Source organism: Lichenostomus cassidix, chromosome 17 (genome assembly GCF_008360975.1).
Source record: "Lichenostomus cassidix isolate B80296 chromosome 17, HeHo_3.0, whole genome shotgun sequence".
Lineage (NCBI taxonomy): Eukaryota > Metazoa > Chordata > Aves > Passeriformes > Meliphagidae > Lichenostomus > Lichenostomus cassidix.
In genome coordinates, this window is record NC_139497.1 from 11,036,263 (window position 1) to 11,058,057 (window position 21,795).

Genomic DNA, 21,795 nt, shown 5'->3' on the forward strand with positions numbered 1-21,795 from the left:
CCTCGATTCTGCTGGCACACACACAGAGCAACAGAACCCCTCCACCGGAGACCAAGCCTCCACACCTTTTGACAAAATTTCAACTGAACCTTTTACCGGAAATTCCCAGAACTCCACCACCAGAGACTCCCAAAATCCCAGATAAATCTCCTCGCCGTCATTCACAGACACACACAGCTTCACTCACTCTGTTCTCACTTCTTCTGTGGCCACAACACACTCTCTTTTTCAAAATAAACCTGGGATCCCTCTATCTAATCGCACACATAGATACCTGAGCCCCGCCTATGCAGGTCACCTGGAGAGAGCACCCTAATTACTCTCTGGACCCCAGACACTCAACGGTATCCTAAAAGGTTTCCCAGTGCCTGCCCAGCAAAACCCTGGCTCCCCCGCGGCAGATGCCCGTGGTTCTTGGTAAGGAATACCTGAGCCCCGTCTACACAGGTTGCCTGGAGAGAGCAAAATTACTCTCTGGACTCCAGACACCCCTAAGCAGTATCCCACCTCACCCTGCCAACAGCCAGAGATTCTCCCTGAGAGCTCAATCACACCTTTCGCAACTGCTCCCCCCTTTGCACACTCGCTTCAGGGATCTGACCATCAGTCCCTGTTACACACAGTCACTCTTTCACACAGTCGCTCTCAACCGCCCCCCGCTGGTTACTCACAGCACCTTTTCGCCAGTGGGTCCGTGCACAAATCGCGGGCCACACACTCTGCATTGGAGGAGCCCGGGTACCCTTCCCTGCTATCCACGACTGTTGTTTGAGTTTGCTTTGAGAAGTATCTTCTTGTTCTTCAGGAATCAGCCCGCAACGGTCAGTGATTCCTAAGGATATCCTCAGAGCCGCCGAAAAGAATGGCGGGGCGCCCCTCCTCCGACGTCCTTTGGGACCACCTAACTTGAGGCTTCTCCTGGACAAAGCCCCTGATTGTGAGAAATGTCCTCTCACTACTTAAATTTTGAAAGAGTTTATTCACCCATTTTCAGAGTACAAACAACGATAAGAGGCTTAGAATGGCTATCTGCCATTACACAAAGCGAAGTGCAACGCTGGGCGCTTAGCCACCGATGGGGGCTAGCCAGAGGCACACCCTCGGGCTAGGGGATATAACTTTTATAACCCCCCAACCCCTCCTCCTTCAGGTGCTGCGATTGGCTCTTTGTCTTCTTCTGATGCATTGGCTGCTTGCCCAGCCCTCCTCTGTCTTAGCCATAACACTTAAAAATCAGACATAACATATTAAAAAATAACCATAACAAAAACCTCATAACCCTTTATGAAAGCCAACTCCGTGATTTCATTTATAACAACCAAACCATAGTGAAACGATTTCCCTTTCCCAGCTGGAGCTTGTTGTATGCTGACTCATACATGGCATTAGTTTCTCTTCAGATTCAACCCTCTCACAAGGCTATTTCTGCAGGAATTGCAGGAAGGTGTTCACCATGCTAGGACCACTGGATCTGCTACATGCAAACACAAATCATGACATGATAGTTTTCAGTGTTAGGTAGAAAGACCTATCATTCCAAAGTCCACGGTTTTTTGAAATCAATCAGCTTTCAGATTTGTGAAATCAGTGGGCACTTACATGTGGCCAAAGTGCTGTGTTCCTCCCGGGAAAGAGCTGCCATGCAGTCCTTGGTGGCTGGCAGTAATGCCATGGGTGGTTTGGACTGCTCAGTCTTCCATGTCCCTGATGAAGAGGGAGGATATTGAGAAAGGAGTAGTCAAATAGAAAACCCAAATCTATTTGGACTTCAACCATTCTTGTTTCTTTGAGCTTTTAGCCCTCCACCAGCACGGTGCCCATCAGTTCTGGCCTTGTGGATTCCCTTAATCTTATCAAGATAAAAGGGGGCAAAAGGAATCCTTTTGCCATTGAGCACAAGAAATCACTAATAATATTAATGACTTATGAGAAGTAATTTGTGTAACCACTCCTAGCCTGAAAAATGTAATGAATATTCATGAATTTTACCTATAACACTGTGTCTTTGGGGTACTGAGGGATGTGTGTTTGGTGGAAACAATTCCCCACACATCCGGTGCACCGAATAAAGCAAATATCCACTTCTCTGACTTGGTCTCTGAAGTGTCTCTGAGCTCGATTGGGGCAAATCAATATGGCTGGAGGCAGCGTTGATCTGGCCCAGAGGCTGGACTGGCTGGGACCTGAGAGGACTGGTTTGGCCATACTTTTGCTTTCAGATAGCTTTGCATTCAGATGCTTCCAACCTCTCAGCATGTGTCCAGCTCCACGATGTGGTACAAATCAGGTTCTCTTCCGACATCCCATAGTCTGTCCCAGCTTGCTCCTGCTGACTCCTCCAAGCCTTAGTGTTCATTATTTGCGGCAAGGGAAATCTCTGAAGAAGCTCCAGGGATATTGTAATTTCTGGGCTTTGATCTATGAATGAGTATAAGAGGGGGTTCAAACACGAAGTACAAACCTGATCCATGAGCTTTCAAGGACAGAGAGGAAAAAGCCCTGAGATGAACAGTGACCAGGCTAAGTCACAGAATGACTGCAGACCATTGGCAAGAGGATGGGAAGCAAGAGGGACTGGATGGTATCCTTAGAGTTTGTAAAACATATTCCTTTAGGACATCTGTAATGTATGAATAAAAAGTAAGGAATGTTTCTGCATTGCCTCTTTGATGATTTAAGTTTGAAAGTCAAAGTTTTGAATAGGCTCTAACAAAAACTTTAGAAATTGTTTCATTTTAGAAAATCAGTTATACTTTTTCAAGGTCATTAAAAGAGCTGTAGTTGATACATCAGCCTTAGAAGCAATAAAGTTTTTGATACATCAGGCAAACTTTGTTTGGAAACCAACGAGCAGCCAATGAACCTTAAGGGAGCAAAGATGAAGTTCTCCATGGTTGTGCTGTTGTTATGAGATGGAAGTGACATTGCCACTCAAAACCCTCTATAAGCAAGTTCCCAACCTGCCACAGATGCTACAAAAATCTACAGTATCAGAGTGTTTGCTGTCCCTGCTGTCCTGACTGCTTGTATGAGGCTGCTCATCCCCCACCCCGCTGATCTGGTTGCCTGGGTTCACACCTGACACAGATCAGTGACATATCCTATCACCCTCCATAAGCCAGTGCTGGACCCATGGTGGTGGTAACCTCTTTCCCATGCTTCTCAGAATTATTCATGGCATTTTCCGACTTTTGTATTTTCTCTCTTTCTTTCCTCCTTTATTAAAAAAAATAAAAGTTGAATTATCACTTTGGATCCCAACATTTAACGTTGTTTGTGTTTTAATCTTGCTTTCAGGTATGTTTAGAACCTAATTCTTTTCCACAAAACTTGCGTCTCCTCACCTTAAGTGGATCAGACTATCACAAGTCTGTTCCTTGCCTCTCACCACACTGGTCAGGTGTGAAAGCTGATGGAGGAGTGAGAATCTTTCTGTTGAGGAGAGGTAGGAGCTCTGTATGTACATGGGGAACTGGATCCTGAACTTAGTGGTTCAGTTCTTTCTGGCTGGAGTCAGTGCAAGCCCTCTCTGTGAGGGCTGCAGGCATAGTACCTGGGATGGCTTGTTAAGCCCCAGCCCTCGGAAGTGTTTAAGTCCAGGTTGAATGGAGCCCTGAGCAACCTGATCTAGTGGGTGCCATTGCTGCAGAGCAGGTGGAACTAGATGCTCTTTAAGGTCCCTTCCAACCCAAACCATTCCATGATTCTATGACCTTCTCCCCCACGTGCCTATATCGGCACATTCCTCTGCATTGCAGTGGTTCGGGCTCATGCTGGAGGGGCTGTAGTGCCAGCCCATGGCTTACTGTCCCACTTTAGGGGACTGTTGTGGTTTTATCCGAGCCAGCAACTAAGCCCCACACAGCCTATTACTCACTCCCCCACCAGTGGGATCAGGGGGAGAATCGAAATGGTAAATGGTAGAAAACATGGGTTGAGATAGACAGTTAAATAAACAAAGCAAAAGCCACACAGACAAGCAAACCAAAACAAGGAATCCTTTGCTTCCCATGGGTAGGCAGGTGTACAGCACCTCTGGGAGAGCAGGGCCCCATCCTGCGGAAGGGTGACTTGGGAAGACAAACAATATCACTCCAAATGTCCCCCCTTCTTCCTTTCCTCCCCACTCTTTATATGCTGAGCATCATATCATAAGGTCTGGAATGTACATTTGGTCAGTTTGGGTCATCTGTCCTGTTTGTGTCTCCTCCCTACCTCCCATGCATCCCCAGCCTCCTTGCCAGTGAGGCAGTAGAAGAAGCAGAAAAGGCCTTGGCTCTGTGTAAGCCCTGCTCAGCAGTAACAAAAACATTTCTGTATTATCATCATTGTGCTTAGTGCAAATCTAAAACACAGCCCCATACTAGCCACTGTGAAGAATATTAATTTTAGCCCAGCCAAAACCAGCACAGCTAATAATTTCACTCTGCAACCAGGTCCAAATCACCTCACCTAGCACTGATGATGGCTTGTCACACCTGAATATTTCTTTTATGTAGTCATATGGTGGTCTGGGAATATGGACAAGATGGGCTTGAATAAACAGCTTTTGGTGTTCTTTTAATCCCTCTAACGTCAGTGTCCTTCACAAACAAAATTTAAACATTGAAGGTTTCTGTGTATTAAGAGGAGAAGCTGGATGAAAGCAAAGAAGGAGGATTTAGCTCTTTTACCTAGGTTAAAGCTGCTCAACGTCTCTGCAGAGGAGTCCTTGGTAGTATCTTGGGCCTCTGAGAAGCTACTTATGGAAGACAGCATCAGTAGCTGATGGGTGAGATACACCTGGATGCTCTGGGACCTTGCTCCTGCTCCTGCTGAGGGCCTATGAAGCTGATTGGGAGTAGGAGAAAAACAAGACTGAGCTTCTGGAGAGGGAGAAGTGATTAGGGGGCTTTCAGTGTGCACTTCTCTGCTCAGACACACACTTTCTTGTGTAACTGAGAAGTAAACTGAGTTTACTTCTAGTGAGTGAGGAGATGCAAAGTGACCTCCTCACTTTTCTCACCCACAAGGTTTGGATTCAATCTTGTAGGGCTTGAGCTGCCCTTCTTACATATCTGTGCAATATGTAGTGAAATAAACCCAGGACCATTAGGAACATAACACAAAGAAATACTGTTTCTACTATCTCTCTCTATCCCTGCAGTGAAGAGTTAGCACTCACTCTCCTGTGTCAGTGGTGGGGAGGAGTCCAGCAGCATGAGCGCAGGAAGAAGAGACCCAGTTCTGTTAATAGTCAAATGCAACACATGAACTGGATTAATTCTGTCCATCCACAAGCAGATAGCCCACCCTCAAATGCTACTGGAAATAGGGTGAAATGGAAGACACTGGCCCTGCGGATAATGTACATGATGTCCACATGTGTAAAGGCTTGACTTGGAACTGCTGTAGTGTCTTGGTACCACACATGCTGCTGAACAGACTGTTTTGGATAAAGCTTTTGGTCCACAGCAGCAAATGGCATCTAGAAACATGCCCTGGAAGAGTGGCTGAAGCTGGCTTTGGGCCCAGCTGCAGCTGTGTCCTGGTGGGACGCGTCGAGCAACTCTGCTGTGGTTTTAGGAGCTGAGTTCCCACCTGAGATCCTGGAACGCTTGGGGAGGGAAGGGGTAAATGGGTGGTGCTGACAGCCCTGTGCTGGAAGCTCATTCTTTTCCATGCTGTTCTACATCGTGGCTCCGTCACAGCCTGCAGGGAGAACAGCACAGGTCAGGAATTCATCGCCTTTCACTTGGCTCTTGGGTCCAACAGAAAGACACTGCAAGCAAATTGGAGGCTTCATATGCATGGATTAGACTGGAAATTACCAGTAATTACCATTTGTGGTAATAATATCAGAGAGCTTTACTGAGGTGCACTGGCCCCACCCATCACTTGGTCTTTAAATCAAGATAACACACTGTCTTGGTTTGAAAGACAAGTGTCTGCCAAGGAAGGCAGGAATCGCCCTTGGAATGGAAAATATGACCCCCCCGACCCCCCCTTCCCTCTGAATTATTATAACTTTGAATTAAGGGGCTTTCAGGCAAAGATAGGGGGAAAGGAATAAGAGTTTTTTACTAGTATGTATATGTATAACAAGATAAACAAACAACAACTACGGCAGCAACAATAAACAAAACCAGAAACCCAGTAACAGCCTTCTTTCAGCTAAGCACCCTCCCTTTTTGTGTGGTTATAGTCACAGCCGGCAGGGGCACTGTTGGCACCTGGTTGGGCAGCGTGGGTGCGATGATTCCCTCGCAGCTGCAGGGGGCACTGAGGCGCGAGTTTGGGCTGGATGGTGAGATGGGCTGGATGGTGAGATGGGCTGCAGCAGGAAACTGCAGCAGTGCAAAACCTGAGGGCAGCCCTCCCCTGCTGCGGGGGAGGGCTGCCCTAGAACCGGAACACGCAGGATGGTCATTCCATGGCCACGAGCTGTGGGGCTGGTCAGACACGGTTCTTGTAGAAGCGTTGCAGGTTTAGAAAGGCAGCTGTTTGGTTCCTGGTCTCCATGGTGTTTTTATTGAGGAAAACAGGGGAGGAGTGGGGAGACTGGGGAGGGGGAAGGGAAGGCAAGGGAGGGTGCAGGTTCCATATGAGTCCAGAACCAAAGAGGCCCGTTCTGGATCTGGCTGGGGATTTTGTCTCTAGGGATGGGGGCGGTCCTGACTCACATCCAGTCAGAAGGGGTCAGGGGGGCGGGGTCAGGGACAGGAAGGACACACATTACAACAGGAAACCTCCGAGCAGCGGCTGGAATGGCAAAGGCTGGCACACTCGCGGAGTGGCAAACAAATTGTAACACAAAACTCCGAAGCCTTAGCAGGACCCACGCGGGTCGGTTGGACACAGGGTGCTGGGTTATAGTGTAATGAAAATGCCCGAGGCAGTGGCAGAAAACAGCGGGGCTAAGTAGTGGCTGCCAGGCTTCTCTGTAGCAGCTGCTACACGCAGCGGTGGATACACACCCTCCAGGAAAGGGGTGGGGATCAGGGTCTAGGGTTTTCCCGTGAGGAAACCAAATAGATCTTGAGGATCCATTTCCAGTCAAGTTGGGTGTTAATAAGGTCCCAGTTCAACAGCTGCTCTTACGAGCAAAGGCTCACCCAGATAAGGAAGAAGTACAGGGCTTGGTTCTGTAGTGGTAGTGAATTCTTCCCGCCGTAAGCAGCAGCTCGACTCTGATCCCAAGAGTGAGAGAGTGATAGGACCTGTGCCCAGCCCCTGCCCCCCAGCCCAAATCTCATGGTATCGCTGCCCTTCCCAAGAGAAACCCCCTAGATAAGAGAAGTGCAGCCAGGTCCTCCCCCTCCCCCTCCTCCTCCCCCCAGCCACATCTTTTGTTCTCTTAAGTAGTGGTAGTTACCATCTCTTAGGCAACAGATTGGAGAAAGTTCCCTAAGAGAAAGGAAAAAAAGGAAAAATCCTGAGCTCCAACATGCACTTTTCAGAAAAATATGTTTGGGCTCAGTTAGCATTAGTGGGGCTGCTGGACACAGTCAGGATGAGAATGAGAGTCAGGGTGAGAATAAGCACCGGGGTTTGGTGCTTACAGAAACTCAAACCGGCACCCATATCTTCCGGCTTCAAAAATCCTGCTCTAGGCAGAAGGCACAGCCTGTAATATCCTTCCTGGTCCATTTTTGTCCCCAGGCATTATGTTTTGTGTCTTCTCTTGGTTGGTGAGCAGCATCTCTTGTAGTTAGTCAGGCACCCTTTCACCATGTTAAACTAGCCTGAACTTCATTTCCGTTCGCTTATAGGAGTAGTGGTATTCTTTGCCCGTCTTCCAGTTGATGCCATCAGCATAGCTCCCATGTGCGCCCATCCAGTACATCCCATTCAGGTTGGAGTAATGGCAGTCATTGTACCACCACGCTCCCTTGTATTCTGTGGCGCAGTTAAAGGAGCTCATGTCATTGTCCTGATCTGTTGTTGAAAATGGCATGTCCCTGTGGTATGATAAGGAGTCTCCTGCAGAAAGCAAATATTCAGTTACTGCAGTAGGGATCACAAACAGGACCCTGATGTATCTGTGCACCCCTGCTGAGCACCAGTGGCCCTTGCCAGGTACAAGGCAGATTGTATAAATTCTGCTGTTCTCTTGCCCAGGTTCCCCAGGTTTCCTCATTGTCTTGGACAAAATAAGTATCCTGAGCTCTGCTAAAACATATGGAGAATTTATGCCTGTGAATCAAATGGGCCAGATTCTCCTCACAGGTACACAGATGTCACTTCTCTTGCAATGCTCAGGTTCTCTGGAGACACATAAAGGTCTAAATTACCAGACAGGTTTGCACTGTACAAAGCCACATAAATCCAGAGCACTGCTCTCTCAGGTGTTGGTTTCACCCATTCCTGAATGATGGATATTGAATTTTGAAGAAGATTTGTTTATTAAAAAAAAAACAAACCAAAACATGGGTATTAAGAGGATGGAATACTGATGCTGCAAGTGTTGAACAGCACCCCAGCCCTGGAAATGCCAAATCTCATGGGCAAATATCTCATGCCAATGTAACCAAAGCAGAACTTGGCCTGGCTGCTACAGAGCTGTTGGGAAGGTCAATTGGATTGGGTGCTGCTCAGAACCAGGCTCATTTGCTGTTAAACCATGTGACTGGGCTTGTAGATAATACTCTTGAGTCACATTTCTTTGGGTGGTGGGTGTCCCTTTCTGTCCCTGTACCCAGAGGTCACTCTGTACCTGAGGTACCATGGCTAGTTTTAAAAAATTGACCCAAAATATACCTAATACAAGGAGTTTGCATGATACATCTCTGCACAGAAGCCGAACACTTCTGAAATGTACTAGGAAACACACTTTCCTAGTGAGCTGCCTCAAACTTACCAGCGTTTCCACCAAGGAAGTCTCCTAGAACCAATCTGTATTTCTCTGACTCTCCTAAAACTCTGAACGAAGCATACTTGGCAAAATAGTAGCTGTTCTCAAAGTCTCTCAGGTCAATGCGGAGTTCACAGGGTCCTAGAAGAGAAGGTGGACAGCAGTTGTGCAGGACAGATGGTGAGAACGCCACTGGATTTCAGGGTGGAAGGTTTAAGGAGCTGTGTGCTAACTTGAGAGGAGCTTCCACTACTTGAGAGATTTTGATTTATTTAAAATTCCTGCAGAACCCCTTATGCCTTTGATGGTTTTCTAGGGAAGAACCATTTCATATACGATATTGGGTGGTCATGGGCACTGAAAGCTACATGCCCAGGAGTCCTGCACACAGCTGTGAGTCCAATGCTATGTATGGACAAGTCGATGCCATCACATCCAGTCCAAGTAGGAAGCTGTGTTGGCCTGTCTCCAGAGTAGATCCTGCAGCCAGCTCGTTCTCTTCCCTGACTTCTAGTTTTGCTTTTTTTTAGAGTGCAATTTCCTATATGCAATGGGCTGCAAGAGGCTGCATCCTGTTTGGGATTAACAATGGGGGCCTCAGATGGATATGAAAAGCTCAGAGGTCTACAATGACCCAGTGTGGTACATGGGTTGTACTCTCACAGACCCAGCCCGGGATGGAGGCTGACCTTACCCAGAGAGGTGAGGAAGTGGATGTTGTCATTCCCAATCCAGAACTCGGTCAGCTGGTTACCAAAACCTCGTTTGTATGAATCCCAATCTCGCAAAAAGTTCACTGACCCGTCCCAGCGTCTCTGAAAAACCTGAAAGAGACCCTTAGCCCCACAAGCCCATCCCTCATTCAAAAGCAACCACAGTGCCTGGGTGACATGCCTACCATGCTAAATCAGGACACACCTGTGGGTGTGTGGGGAGCAAACTCCACAAGAATCCCTTGTTCAAGGATCTCCTCCATCTGCCCTTGGAAATGAGGAGGAAATTATTTGCTGATTTAAGCAGGGAGTGGGTCTGTGGCACTCGGCCTGCTTCCAGAGACAATTCCTGGGGGAATCCCCTGCATCCAGAGGGATTCACTCTGGCTTGCAGACAAAGCTGTCCTCAGCTGTGTGTTTTCCTCCCTTTTGTTTCTATTTTTAAGCCATCCTTTGCAGCTTTGACAAAAATCACTGTAGGAATAGATAAACCTCCCTCTCCTCATCCTACTCACAATCCACCCCCCACCATCCATGTCCATGTCGCAGAAGACAGTGGTGGCATTGCAGCCTTGGGGGTATATGGTGTACCAGCCACTCAAAATCTTCCCTTTGGCCAACAGTTCTTGGCAGTTCCTGGGTTCTGTGCAAATCAGAGAAAGAGAGTGGAAAGAGTTATAATGTGCTCACTGGTCCAGGGAGCACATCAACCTTGAGCCTTTGAGCCCTTCAGCACCCAGCTGGCTCTTTGTACTGCAGGATCCTAATGTGGAGCTGTGGGAACCAAACCCTGCCATGGCTTCTGAGTCCATATGTTGCAGGGGAGAAAGGCAACTTCTAAGAAAGAGATGGTCTAAGCTGCTGAGACTCCTCTCATCAGACTTTTGGGGGTCTGGATGATGGACCTGCTCTGAAAAGCATGACAAACTCATGATCCAGGAATTTGTCCCAGCTCCAGAATGTATGGAGGGCACAGAGATTGTGTGGGTAGTCGACAGCATAGTAGGGGTGACACACAGAAGCAGCTCCCTGTGATGCAGTGAACAGTTTCCAGATTCATCCTCTATGGATTGAATCATAGAATCAGCCGCTGGGTTGTGTTGGAAGGAACCTTAAAGCTCATCTCATTCCACCCCCTGCCATGGGCAGAGATACCTCCCACCAGACCAGGTTGCCCCAAGCCTCACCCAACCTGATCTTGAACACTTCCAGGGTTGGGGCAGCCACAGCTTCTCTGGTCAACCTGTGCCAGTGTCTTTACTTTTGAGTAAAGAATCTCCTAATATCTAATCTCTTTCAGCTGTAAATCGTTCTCCATTGTCCTGTCACTGCCCCTGTAAAAAGTCATTCTCTAGCTTTTTTATAAGCAACTTTTACATACTGGAAGCCGACACTGAGGTCTCCCCAAGACACACAACACTTTTGAATATGTAAATTTATATATATGTATATATATATATTATGTATGCTTTTTTTCTCCCCAAAACCATACCTGCTGACTGAAGTTCAGATTCACAGGTAGCCGAATGGACCCTATCAGACATCCCAGCCTACAGCTGCATCAGTAGCTGTTGTAGGGAAAGCCTGGGGAGATGATCAGAGATGGTGGTGCTGGTGGTACAGGTGTCCCAGTGTGCTGTGTGTGATACATAGATACACAGCTGTACCAGGCTGTCTTGTGACCTCCCTAGTGGAGGGCTGGTCCTAGACTTGGCCTTTTCCCTATAAGTCAAATGTTTTACATGCTCCGAGAAGTGTCTGGGGCAGCAAGGAACCAGTTCAGTGGCATCCCAGTCTGTCAGGTGTTACAGCAGCTTTAAAATGCCTGAGCCTTTGCATGTTATTGAGGCCCTACAGCACCCAGTTGTAGCCAGAGCAGGTTGTAGGCTTCCCTTATAGCTCACGGATACAGATGAGGCAACTGAAACTTGGTTCTTTTCTTTTTCTTTTTTTCTTCCAATGATTAAGTTAATCTGAGCACTATCACACACATGAACTCCACAAGTACTAAAGGTGCCACTGCAAGTGCACGGGTATAACTGCTTGTGAAGTAGCCACATGTCCATACAGCTGTTTTCAGTGTTTTCGTCTTAGAAATCAGGACACCGAGTCCCTGAAAAACTCAGATAGACCTCCCCCAGGATACACAGAGGACAGAACAGCTAAGCAGTGCTCAGAGGACAAGACTTTCCCAGCATGGCTGGAGTACAGAGCAGACCCAAAGAGGCTGTGTCTGTGAGAAGCACAGACAAAAGTGGTATTTCCTTACTCCATCCTTCAATGTCACTCTGAATTTGTTTTTATTCCCATCCTGTCCTGACTTCTGGTGAAGCTAGTCCAGCACCATGCACTCTGCAAAGCTGACCAGTGTCATGAAGACCTAGGATGAAACTCACCCCATATTTCTGGAAATCCAGGCTCTCCTTTTGTTCCTGTTGGACAAACAACACCATCAATTGCTTTCCACTTTCCACACCCAGCACTCCCCTTCCCCAGTACTTGACATTTATCAAGACCAATCCTGCTGCACTGAAGAGCTGTGATGTTAGAGGAAGTGCTTGGCTCATCTGCACCAAGCAGATGAAAGGCATAGAGAAAGCAGGTAGGAAGACTAATTCCATATGAGTTCTGCCCTGGCTGCTACCAGACCCACCAGAGGAGACCCACCAGCCCATCTGCACAGACCCAAGAAAGCATGGAGAGGCAGGTGGGAACCCACATCACAAACCTCTGTAAGTACATTAATGACACCCAGCAGCTTCAGATGCTGGAAACAGTTCTCCATGTTGACCAGGATGTACGTGATATACATGGGGTGGCTACTCGGGAGTACACTATATATATATATGTGTGTGTATATATACACATCTCTATGTGTGTGTGTGTGTGTGTATGTATGTATATATATATATATATAAATAAATATATGTGTGTGTGTATATATATATATATATATGCACTATATGTGTGTGTGCATATATATATATGTATATATGCACACAGAACAACAGCTTTGCCTCTCTTGGTGTGTTGGACCTGGCATGATCTATTTCTTGCTGGCATCTGTTTTAGGGCTTAGAGGTCCAAATGGTGAGACTGACACAAGACATGTCTCTGTTGGACCTGGCTGTTTTGACTGCTGCTGCCCAGACCATGGAGCTGGGTACCAACATTTTGTGCCAGTGAGTCCCATTGGGCTGGGACTTGTGGGGTAGGAGTGGGTGAGTGTGAGTAGGAGGAGGAAATGTTCCTTGGGAAGGTAGAGTCTCAAGTCCCAGGAGGGGAACGATTGCTGCTGTCTCAGGGCTTAGCCAGTGGTTTGGGAGCAGTAGTGACAACTGGAGCACTAGAACCATCTGCCAGACCAGCAGTGTGGGACCCACTGATTGCCAGGCAAACTTAGGAGAGGGAAGCCACAATACAGATAGTGCTCAGTGGCAGGTGCCTGTGGCCCTCACATACATGATGATGGCACAAGGGAAAAACCCCATATTTCCCTACTTCCTTATTGCTAGTGCTGGTAGAGACATATTCCTCTAGCACTAGCAGCAACTGAATTTCATCTGAGCCTCTGCATTTTGCCAGAGCATGGGAATATTAAAGCTCTGCCCAAATCTGGCTGGTCCCTCAGCCCTGTGGTTTCTGCATCTGATGGGGCCAAGTGACAGCACCAGGTGCCCGAGCCGAGGGAAGCACCTGTTGCTGAACATCTGGTTTGGGAGCAGGACAACCCACAGCACCTGGGCCAGGGTGGACCCTATGATGAGGTACAACTGTCACCAAACAGCCCTATCCAGTCTCTATAACTACTCCCATCTAGTGTGTTGTAGCAGAACAGTACAGGGTGGGAGTTGGCAAAGGAGCTCACATAATAAATTCAGAACAGCATGATTTACCTTTCAGTCCTGGGACGCCAGGCTCTCCAGCTGCGCCTACAAAACACAAGAGGAAAATGTTCATCACAGACTATCCGATGCAAATGAATTACTGTGTCTCCTCAAGTGGTTGCTCCAGCCTCTCAATATGTCCCAAATATACAGGGCAGGCTGTCAACCAGCTACAGTGCTCCACTGAGTGTCCCAGGTGGTGCTGCTGTCCCAGCTGGGCTGCTCTCCTGATCAGCAGTATCACTCAAGAAGAGCAGGATACAGAGGAGAGAGAACTGCTGCTCCATCTCCTGGAATGTATGGGGGATTCGCAGTTCCATTTCAGTGACTTTTTGTGGGGCCTTTCTGTTTACAGTCAGACACTTTTCCAATATTTGCAGCACGTGTCCTGCTGAAGGTCCTAAGAAAGCCTGAGTGGTGAAAGCCAGTTACTCAACAAACATCTTCTCTTTTCAGGGGTTTATCCCATTACAAAGAAAACCTTATCCTGTGCCATTCCTTGATCCCATTCTTGTGGTCAAGTGGGCATTGTGTACCAAGTCAAAGCCTGGAGGCTGCTGAAAGCACTGATGTGTTTAGGTTTGACCAGCAGGCCTTACAAGACGGATCCTGGGCCCTGGGTGACTAACACCATCAGTATTATTTAGGTAAAAATAGATTACAAAGATGCTTATGCTAGCTGTTTATAACCTTGTGTAGTTGTCTGCACCAAATGTATCATTTTAAGAAACTTTTCCAACTGACATGAGTAGAGGCTTGTTTGTAGGGTATTTCAGGGGAAAACCCTCCCAGTCAAGGCCTGAGCTCTGGCCAAGCCGTAGCCCCTGCTGGTCAGGAAGTGTGCCATAAGATTCAGGTGTTTCTGTGCTAAAAATATAATCAAGTCACTTAGACTTGCTGATTTGGGCCTATGAAAACTGGACTTCCTTTCAGGGAGAATTCGGAGACCTCACCTATGGGTGGATGCACCACATAGGATTTTCCCAGTTGCCGGGAAGGGTTCTCCAGGTCCTTGCTGCAAAATGGGGCTCCCCAGTGACTGCAGACCTGGATGATGGTAAAGAATTTAGGCAATTGGTGAGGTATCTTTCTCAATCACCATCATGTCTGTCCTATAGTAATGATTAGGTGCATTACCTTGCTATTTTTGCTTGTTGCCAAAGCCAAGCACATAGTTTTATTGAATGTATCATTTACTTTTGTGTTGCTGTAATATTCATAGTAATATGCATAGAAAAATAAGACCATTCTTTCTATTGATGTCTATGTCCTTTAAATCACCCCTGTCAATTGGCAAAACAAGCACCCAGCATAGTGCCTCTGCATCTGGCCTCTGGGCTGAAGCTCCACAGAGAGCTCCAAAGCTCCTCAGAGCTGGGGCATTTGGGTAGGCTTGTTGTGCTGGAGGCAGGGTAGGGTAGGAGTGGGGAATAGGGAAGGTCTGATTTTAGGGCGCTGATAAGGGTCAGTGGAAAATTTTGAGAAGAGTTATATCTTCCTCTGTATTGTGGTCCCACTCAGGGACACTGTTTTTAGTACTCACTCCATGTGAGAGCCATACCCCCAAATCAGGCTTTGCCTATGCTACTTCACTATGGCCAGCCCTGCAGTTCATCTCTGTAGACTCAGTCTCCCAGTGCATGTCCTGAGCTTGGGGATATTTAGAGATTAGAGCTGCGTGTGTTATGCATTACCTTTTGCACCAGGTGGCCCTGCTTTCCCAGGGAATCCCTGATTTCCCATTTCTCCTGCAAAGAAAGAATCATTTTTTATGTGAATCTTACAAACTGACCAGAGGGGGAGGTCACAGAAACCTGGGCAACTGGGCCTTGCCTTTCACAAAAACAAGGGAGACCAGTTTTGTTAATTAGATTCAGTCTTGCAACTTAGTTTACTTTTTTACCTTACTAATTTTTTCTATCCAAGCCTCACTACACCAGTACTGCCATTTTAAGTCTTCATTTTCAGTTCATGTATTAATTCTTATGAGTTTTGTACACTGTGGAGCCAGTCCACAGATTTTGCTGTGGTGGATCATCTCATTCAGCTGATGTAATTCACCATCTCTGTGAAGTTTGCTATGAAAACTCTGAAGGACTCCTATCTCCCTTGCTTCCCAGGATAGGGGCTGCCAGTGCATTTCCCAAACTGTTCCCCAGAAAACAGGCAGGAGCATCTCAGCCTCCCTTCCACCCAGACTGTTCAATACAGACCCAGAAAATAAGTGGACAGTTTTCTGCAGAAGAAACAAATGAGACACTTCACACCCCAAGATCACTTCTGACTTGTGACAGGACTCAAGGAAGAAACAGCTCACTCCATGTGTACCAACATATGTCTGATTGAAGTGTTTTCCACTCCACTTCTCCAGTTGCTCACAGCAGCCAGTGCCAGGACAGCCACTGCTCCAGCCTCAGCTTGCTTCCCCTACCCAAAGCAACAAAACCATCTCATATCACATTGCTCATCACTGGCTTTGGGGGCCTCACCTTTTGTTCCTGGGAGACCTGGTTCTCCTTTTGGGCCAGAGACACCTGGAATCCCTGGACATCCTTGAAGAATGGCGAGTCGGTCAGCATCACCCAGTCCCACTATTCTCACCCCTGAGAAATGAAGACAGTCTTTGTTGAGATTATTAGGGCTCTGAAATGTCTTGGAGGGGAAACCAAACTTCCTCTGAAGTTGAGGAACAGTGCAATCAAAAGTAATGAGTATGGAAGGTTGGGGGTGTTGTATGGAGATCAACAGATGGCACTGAGGATCTCACATACTACAGGAGCCAGACTCTGCACCTCTCCAGCTTCAGGGGAGTTCAGTGGTATAGGAGGCTGATATGTATGACATTGCATGCATAACAAATATACTGTAGTTTAATAAAACAAAAGATGAGAAGTGCCCCAATGGGGTATTGACAGCAGAGTAAGTGCCACTGTGGATCTGTGGACAGTAAGGGTTCTTCTGAATTTCCTGATGGTAGGCCTGTTTGAAATTGCCCCATGGCCTTCCTGAGGAATACAGACAGAAAATTGTGCTGCGCAGCATCCCCAGGTTGATCCTTTGTATTGCTCTGTATCTTTTAGTAACTGCACCAAGGCCCTACTGACAAAAAACCCTAACCAGGGTGGAAGACCTCAATGGGGACTGTGTGTTCCTAGAGATCCCACTGGTGAGGGAACAATGTTATATAATTAGTTGGAGCCAGCAGCTTTCTTAAGTGGCTGCTGAGACTTTAGCCTCCCCCTTACTCTCCACCCACTTGCAGCTGAATTTTAAAAAGCACAGAAAGAAAAATATCATATGCTACTTCTCCCCCTCCCCCCTCCCTCCTCAAGCTCCTTCTCTTATGAGAAGAAACAGGCTGTCTCAGTGAGATGGCAGTAAGATTTGTGCTCTACTCACCTGAGAAGGTGTCCTCAGCATCACAGATAGTCACTCTTAGGCTGAGCAGTACCAGGAGGGCTGGGGCTGCCCTCCCCATGGCCAGCATTGCTCTCTGCACAGCTTCCCTTAGCCACCTCCTGCTGTGATCAGCACTGACCCATCCAAGCATTTTATATCTAACAAACAGCCTCAGTGTAAGCTCCACCTCTGTACTTGCCCACTGGCTGCTCTCAGATCTGGGACCTGGCTGGGTCTCAAGCCGTTTTGCAGATAAGCTGCTTTCCAAAAGTCTAATGGGAAAGTTCTTGCCTGGCTGCCCCAGACTGCCTCACCTCTGTCATCTCCAAATTTTGGATGCCTTTCCCTTCTCATATTGTGTTTCCAGAGAAAATGAACCAGCAAAACCACATTTACCTAAGTGTAGACAGCTCCCTGTATCCTCCCTGCTAGTAGCCCTTTATGAAGAGCAGAACTTACTGTGTAGATGGGGAAACCGAGGAACTGGGCGTCAAAAGCTCAAGGTCAGCTGTGGCCAGTGACAGAGAGAGGCTACACAGCCTAGCTCACACTCCAGCGCTCTTTCTGCCTGGCAGTCCAGCACCCCAGCACCACTTCTCAGTCCCTCAGACTTCCACTTGTACATGATTCATGAATGACAGAGTTTAAACTCAGGCAGGGGTAGGTAGATAGACCATATTTGATTCCCCTCTCCTCAACTGTTCATTGTACTAGTGAGCAGAATTTCTGGTTTCTTTCCTGTTGCTGTGCTTTGCTCATTTGTGGCAGTGTTACTAGACTTTCAATCTGCTTCATCAAGCCTGAACTCCATAGTGCTTTCAGCCCCAGACGCTGTAAAGTTTATGAATTTTAGTGGAGGGTAGAGCTTAAGTTTTTCCTCCTTGTTGTTACATCCCAGTTCAAAGAAGACTGATTTCTTGGAGTCTTTTCCCCAGGATATCAGAGGCAGAAGATAGCTCCCCCTCAAGAACTCACTTCTATCATAAGGTGCCTCTAACAGCCCAACTTCCAATGATACATGACAGTTTTATGTTAAGCAAATGGAAGAAGGCAAGGGAAAGGTAAGTATTTGATTGTCACTTAAATTCTGTGTCCCCCATATAGCCCAGAAAAACACACACTAATACACATACTCTTATTCATATATACAATAATATAAAATAATAACCCAGTAGATGTTGCAGTCATTTTAATTCCTGAGAAACAATTCTGGCAGGGAAATGCACACCTTACTTTCCTTCTCCCATCTGGAAAAATTGCAGGAAAATCAGAGGAATTGTGATGAGATAGGCTGCATGCAAGTATGGGTTTTTCTTTACATGGGAAAAAGTATGTCACTTGTGACAACTGCGGTGTTGCAGTTCTTGCGGCAAAATGAGATCAGCTCCTTTCTTCCTTGAGAAGTAAAGAGAAAAAGGATTGGCAGGTGCCAGGGAAGGAGAGATCTGTGCAGGGCAGCTCTAGGGTGACTGGGAGCTGTATACCTCTCTTTTCTCATCTGTACAGCCTGTGTTGCCCATCTGCAATGGACTGGTGTCTGGACCATGGGGCAGGTGGAGGTGATTTAAAGCCAGCCCCTTGCACTGAAAAGCCTTCTCCTGCCCAGTGCCTCTGCTTTCTTTGTGGAAACAGCTGCAATACCTTGTTCCAACTGGAGGCAAAAGCTGCTGCCTTCATCTGCTTCCCTTGGTAAATGACTCCAAAAAGCAAAGGTGTTGCAGATTACCCCATAGTTACAGCCTCTCTTGGACTCCAGGCTAGATCTGTCCTGACAGGAAAAAAACCAAAAAGGTTTGCCCAGCTTTTCCCTGGGTACTCCATTAGCAGGATCCAGCTCTGGGTTGGACTGAGAATGCATGTTCTGGAGGCAGCTGTGATGTATTTGCCCAGCACTGATGCATCCCCTTAAGTGTTACTAGCTGTGGGCTCCATCCAGCATGGGGGACGCTGATGTCTCCCCACTTTCATCTGAGAAAGCAGCAGTGTCCTTGTTGATGCAACTGCTTTTGGGAGCAGAGAGGAAACTGCCAATGAACAAGCTGAGTCCAAAGTAGGTCAGGCTCCCGAGGGTAGATATTGAAATTGGTGCAGGAATCAATATGTCCTTAATTGCTTTTCCTCATCCCAGCATCCAGTGAAGATTGCAGTGGGCTGATAATTTACACCATCAGAAATGCTTCTGTATGTGTACATTCCCCATTGAGCCCTGGGAAATATCTACTGCAAGTCTCAAAAGTCCAGGGACACTTGAGGTTGAGAAAAGAAATTTAAGCACACTGAGTAAATGGGGAGAACCTCTGAACACTGGGACCCATCACTTCACCTCTAGAAATATAAATGCCAAGAGTGAAGTTCTCAGAATTGAACTGATCTACAAATCCTCAAGAAACTAAGCTTAGGAAATCAGAAGTCATGGAGAGCTTCATAAAGTTCATGTGAAAGCATCATAACCATGTGTAACAGGGGATTAAGCATTGATTAATACAAAAGAGAAAGTGAAGTCCTGAGTTCTAGGAGGGTCCTGGGTCTTTGCTGCCAGAGGGATGCTGGAGCTTTGCAGGGAGGATGGGGAGAGCAGCAAAAGCTCTAAGTACAAAAAACAACAAGCAGCAAGCCCCACTCATTGCATTCCTCTGTTCTGTAGTAACCTCATGATATTGTCATACAACTCCTCAAGCTGCAAGAAGGGCAGATGATGGGCACTGGGAGCTGGGAGGTAGGTAAATGGACAAATCTGATGTGAAACAAGAGTTTGCTTGAGAATTGGCACCGTTGTGGATGTTCAAGGGGCTCTTCCATGTGCTTTGGAGAATTGTCTTACTGGGAAAGGAGTGGTGTCAGCCTGCTAGGATAGTTTACCATCCAAAGCAACAAGGAAAGATGTTCTTCTGTCTTGGCTGTTTGTGAGCTGTGCTATTTATAGCTCTTGACTATCTGTGAATAAGAAAGTTTTCAGGGTTTTTTTTTTGATGAATACTTACATTTCCAAAGGAGAGCTTCTTCTGCCCGTAACCAGTCTCTCTCTCAGTAAATGCAGAGGGGGCATTTGCCCAAGCTAAGATAGCATGTTTTTTTCAAAAGATATTTCTTGTTTATCCCTTTCTGCTTCTGGCTTTTGTGAACATGGCGCCTTTGAGTGCTAGAGCCCCTTGGTGCTAAGAGCTCTGCTGCCCATTGTTCTTGTCCTTACTATGAAACCAGTTCGAGGTTCCTGTGGCTCCAGAAAGGCACAGGTAACTGGTAGAGTTTCTAAAGACATTTGTCCTCACCAGGGAGGGAAAACATGGGGAAGCAAAGGGAAGAGACTTGACCGGGTCACCCCTTTGGTTTCACGTCATGTTGCTTTACTCTCTGCATTCGCAGGGCAGCTTCAAAGGAAGCTCCTGACTTGAGTAGCTCAGGCTGCTGGTTTCACCGGTCTTCACTGGTGTCCACAGACTCTTCTTGCTGGGCAGAGTAAAGCCAGCCTTTCCCATAGCAGGTGCTGGCTGTAGTATGCCTCAGCACTGGGCAGCCAGGCAGTGCAGTGATGCAACACAGAGCAGCTACTTTGAACCTGCCTCTAGGGTCTCCTTCCCCACATTTCCATGTACTGGTTATGGTGTACAGTGGTTTCCTAATTTCATCTTGATTTGCTACATTCTTAAACCTTGTGAGTTCCAGGATGTCCTTGACTAAGGGATGTAGCTGCTGCCTGTTCCACTGATAAGGTCTCTTTTCTTGCTGATTAGGCTTGAAAGTAAACAAAGATCTTATATCAAAGAATATCCTGATTTCATATAATCTTGACATTTTGCAACACCATCAGAGAACAAACATTATTTTGAAAATATGATGTTCTATTTTCAAAACCTTTTTATTTTTTTACTCAATTTTGCTATTTTGTAGGAAACTTCTGAACATGTAAGTTTCAAAAAACAAATTATTGAAATTCAACTTTCCAGGTATGCTTCAAGGTAGAGAAGATAGTTCAAAATAAGGTAACTCTCAGCTTCTTTTCCAAACCTACCCACCCATCACAAAAGCAATATCCAGCTGGTAATGTAATATGTGGTCTGAAGAGTCTGAGTGCATGAGCTCTTTAGTGCTGTCATGATATGAACCAAGACATACACCTCTTCAAAACCACAAACTCTCTCACCTGTGATCTCCATGTGCTGAATTTCTCCCTCTTATGCATAAGGTTCCTGAGCTCTAACATGCAATTTTACTAGCAAGGCATGTCCACATAGTCATGTCTTTTCTAAACCAGCTTTTCCTTCAGCTTCAGTGTAGCCTCAACTCACCCAAAGGCCTTGCAACATAGCAAACTGGGTCCATTCAGCCTCTGCTTTGAACTTAGGGTGTGGGTTTTTAATCTACTCCGAAGTCCCTTGTTTGGTGATCCTTGCCTGATCCCTTGCTATCCGACTGCTATCACACCTCTCACTCTTAGCTTAGCTTAGGCAGCTCAGAGACAATGATACCTACTTTGCCAGCTGCAATGTGGACTTCAGGTCTTCAGAGACCCTTCCTGGCTTTCTTCTAGAAGGAGGAGAGCACCTTCTCATTTCTTTTCTGTACAGAGAAAGCCTATCAAAAACAACTGCAAAAGTACATGATCTCCTACCTTTCTTGTTTTATTAGCCCGTATTCTCAACTACAAATCCACCTTGATTTCTTGACAGAGAGAGCAAAGACACACCGTTCAATTGATTGTAACATCTCTGAAATAGCAACCAAACCTGTAGTTGCACAGATGCATAATAAACATTTCTGTTTCAGCTTTAATACCTCTCCCAGTCCCCAGTTCTAGCCATGAGTTTCATGTCATCGCTGCCAACCCAGATGCTGTTAGATTTCTGCTTATTTGAGAAGACACTGTGTATAAAGGAGTAATACTATGTAGCCCAATAAAAATACAATTTAAGGGAAAATATTTTAAACATATTTTTACATACATAAAAAACAATGAAAAAAAGCC

The 21,795-nt window shown here is 46.6% G+C and overlaps 1 protein-coding gene across 1 annotated transcript; it reads right to left on the minus strand.

Annotated features, from left to right (window-relative positions):
* Nucleotides 1-7,336: 7,336 nt before the first annotated feature.
* LOC146430072 (ficolin-1-like) lies at nucleotides 7,337-16,938 on the minus strand. Its single transcript, XM_085076613.1, has 9 exons — nucleotides 16,833-16,938; nucleotides 15,923-16,036; nucleotides 15,128-15,181; nucleotides 13,443-13,478; nucleotides 11,943-11,978; nucleotides 10,062-10,189; nucleotides 9,528-9,657; nucleotides 8,840-8,974; nucleotides 7,337-7,962 (listed from the first exon to the last, which is right to left on the minus strand). Exons 1-9 carry the CDS (start codon nucleotides 16,918-16,920, stop codon nucleotides 7,715-7,717), a joined length of 969 nt encoding a protein of 322 aa, XP_084932739.1. The 5' UTR covers nucleotides 16,921-16,938; the 3' UTR covers nucleotides 7,337-7,714.
* Between the last annotated feature and the right edge of the window lie 4,857 nt (nucleotides 16,939-21,795).

Excerpts from the sequence above, each read along its gene's own strand:
- LOC146430072 (XM_085076613.1), bottom strand. The coding sequence starts at position 16,920 with ATGCTGGCCATGGGGAGGGCAGCCCCAGCCCTCCTGGTACTGCTCAGC. Across the intron at positions 13,479-15,127 it reads AGGGCCACCTGGTGCAAAAG|GCGCAGCTGGAGAGCCTGGC; the intron begins GTAATGCATAAC and ends TGTGTTTTGTAG. Across the intron at positions 7,963-8,839 it reads CTTCCTTGGTGGAAACGCTG|GAGACTCCTTATCATACCAC; the intron begins GTAAGTTTGAGG and ends TGCTTTCTGCAG.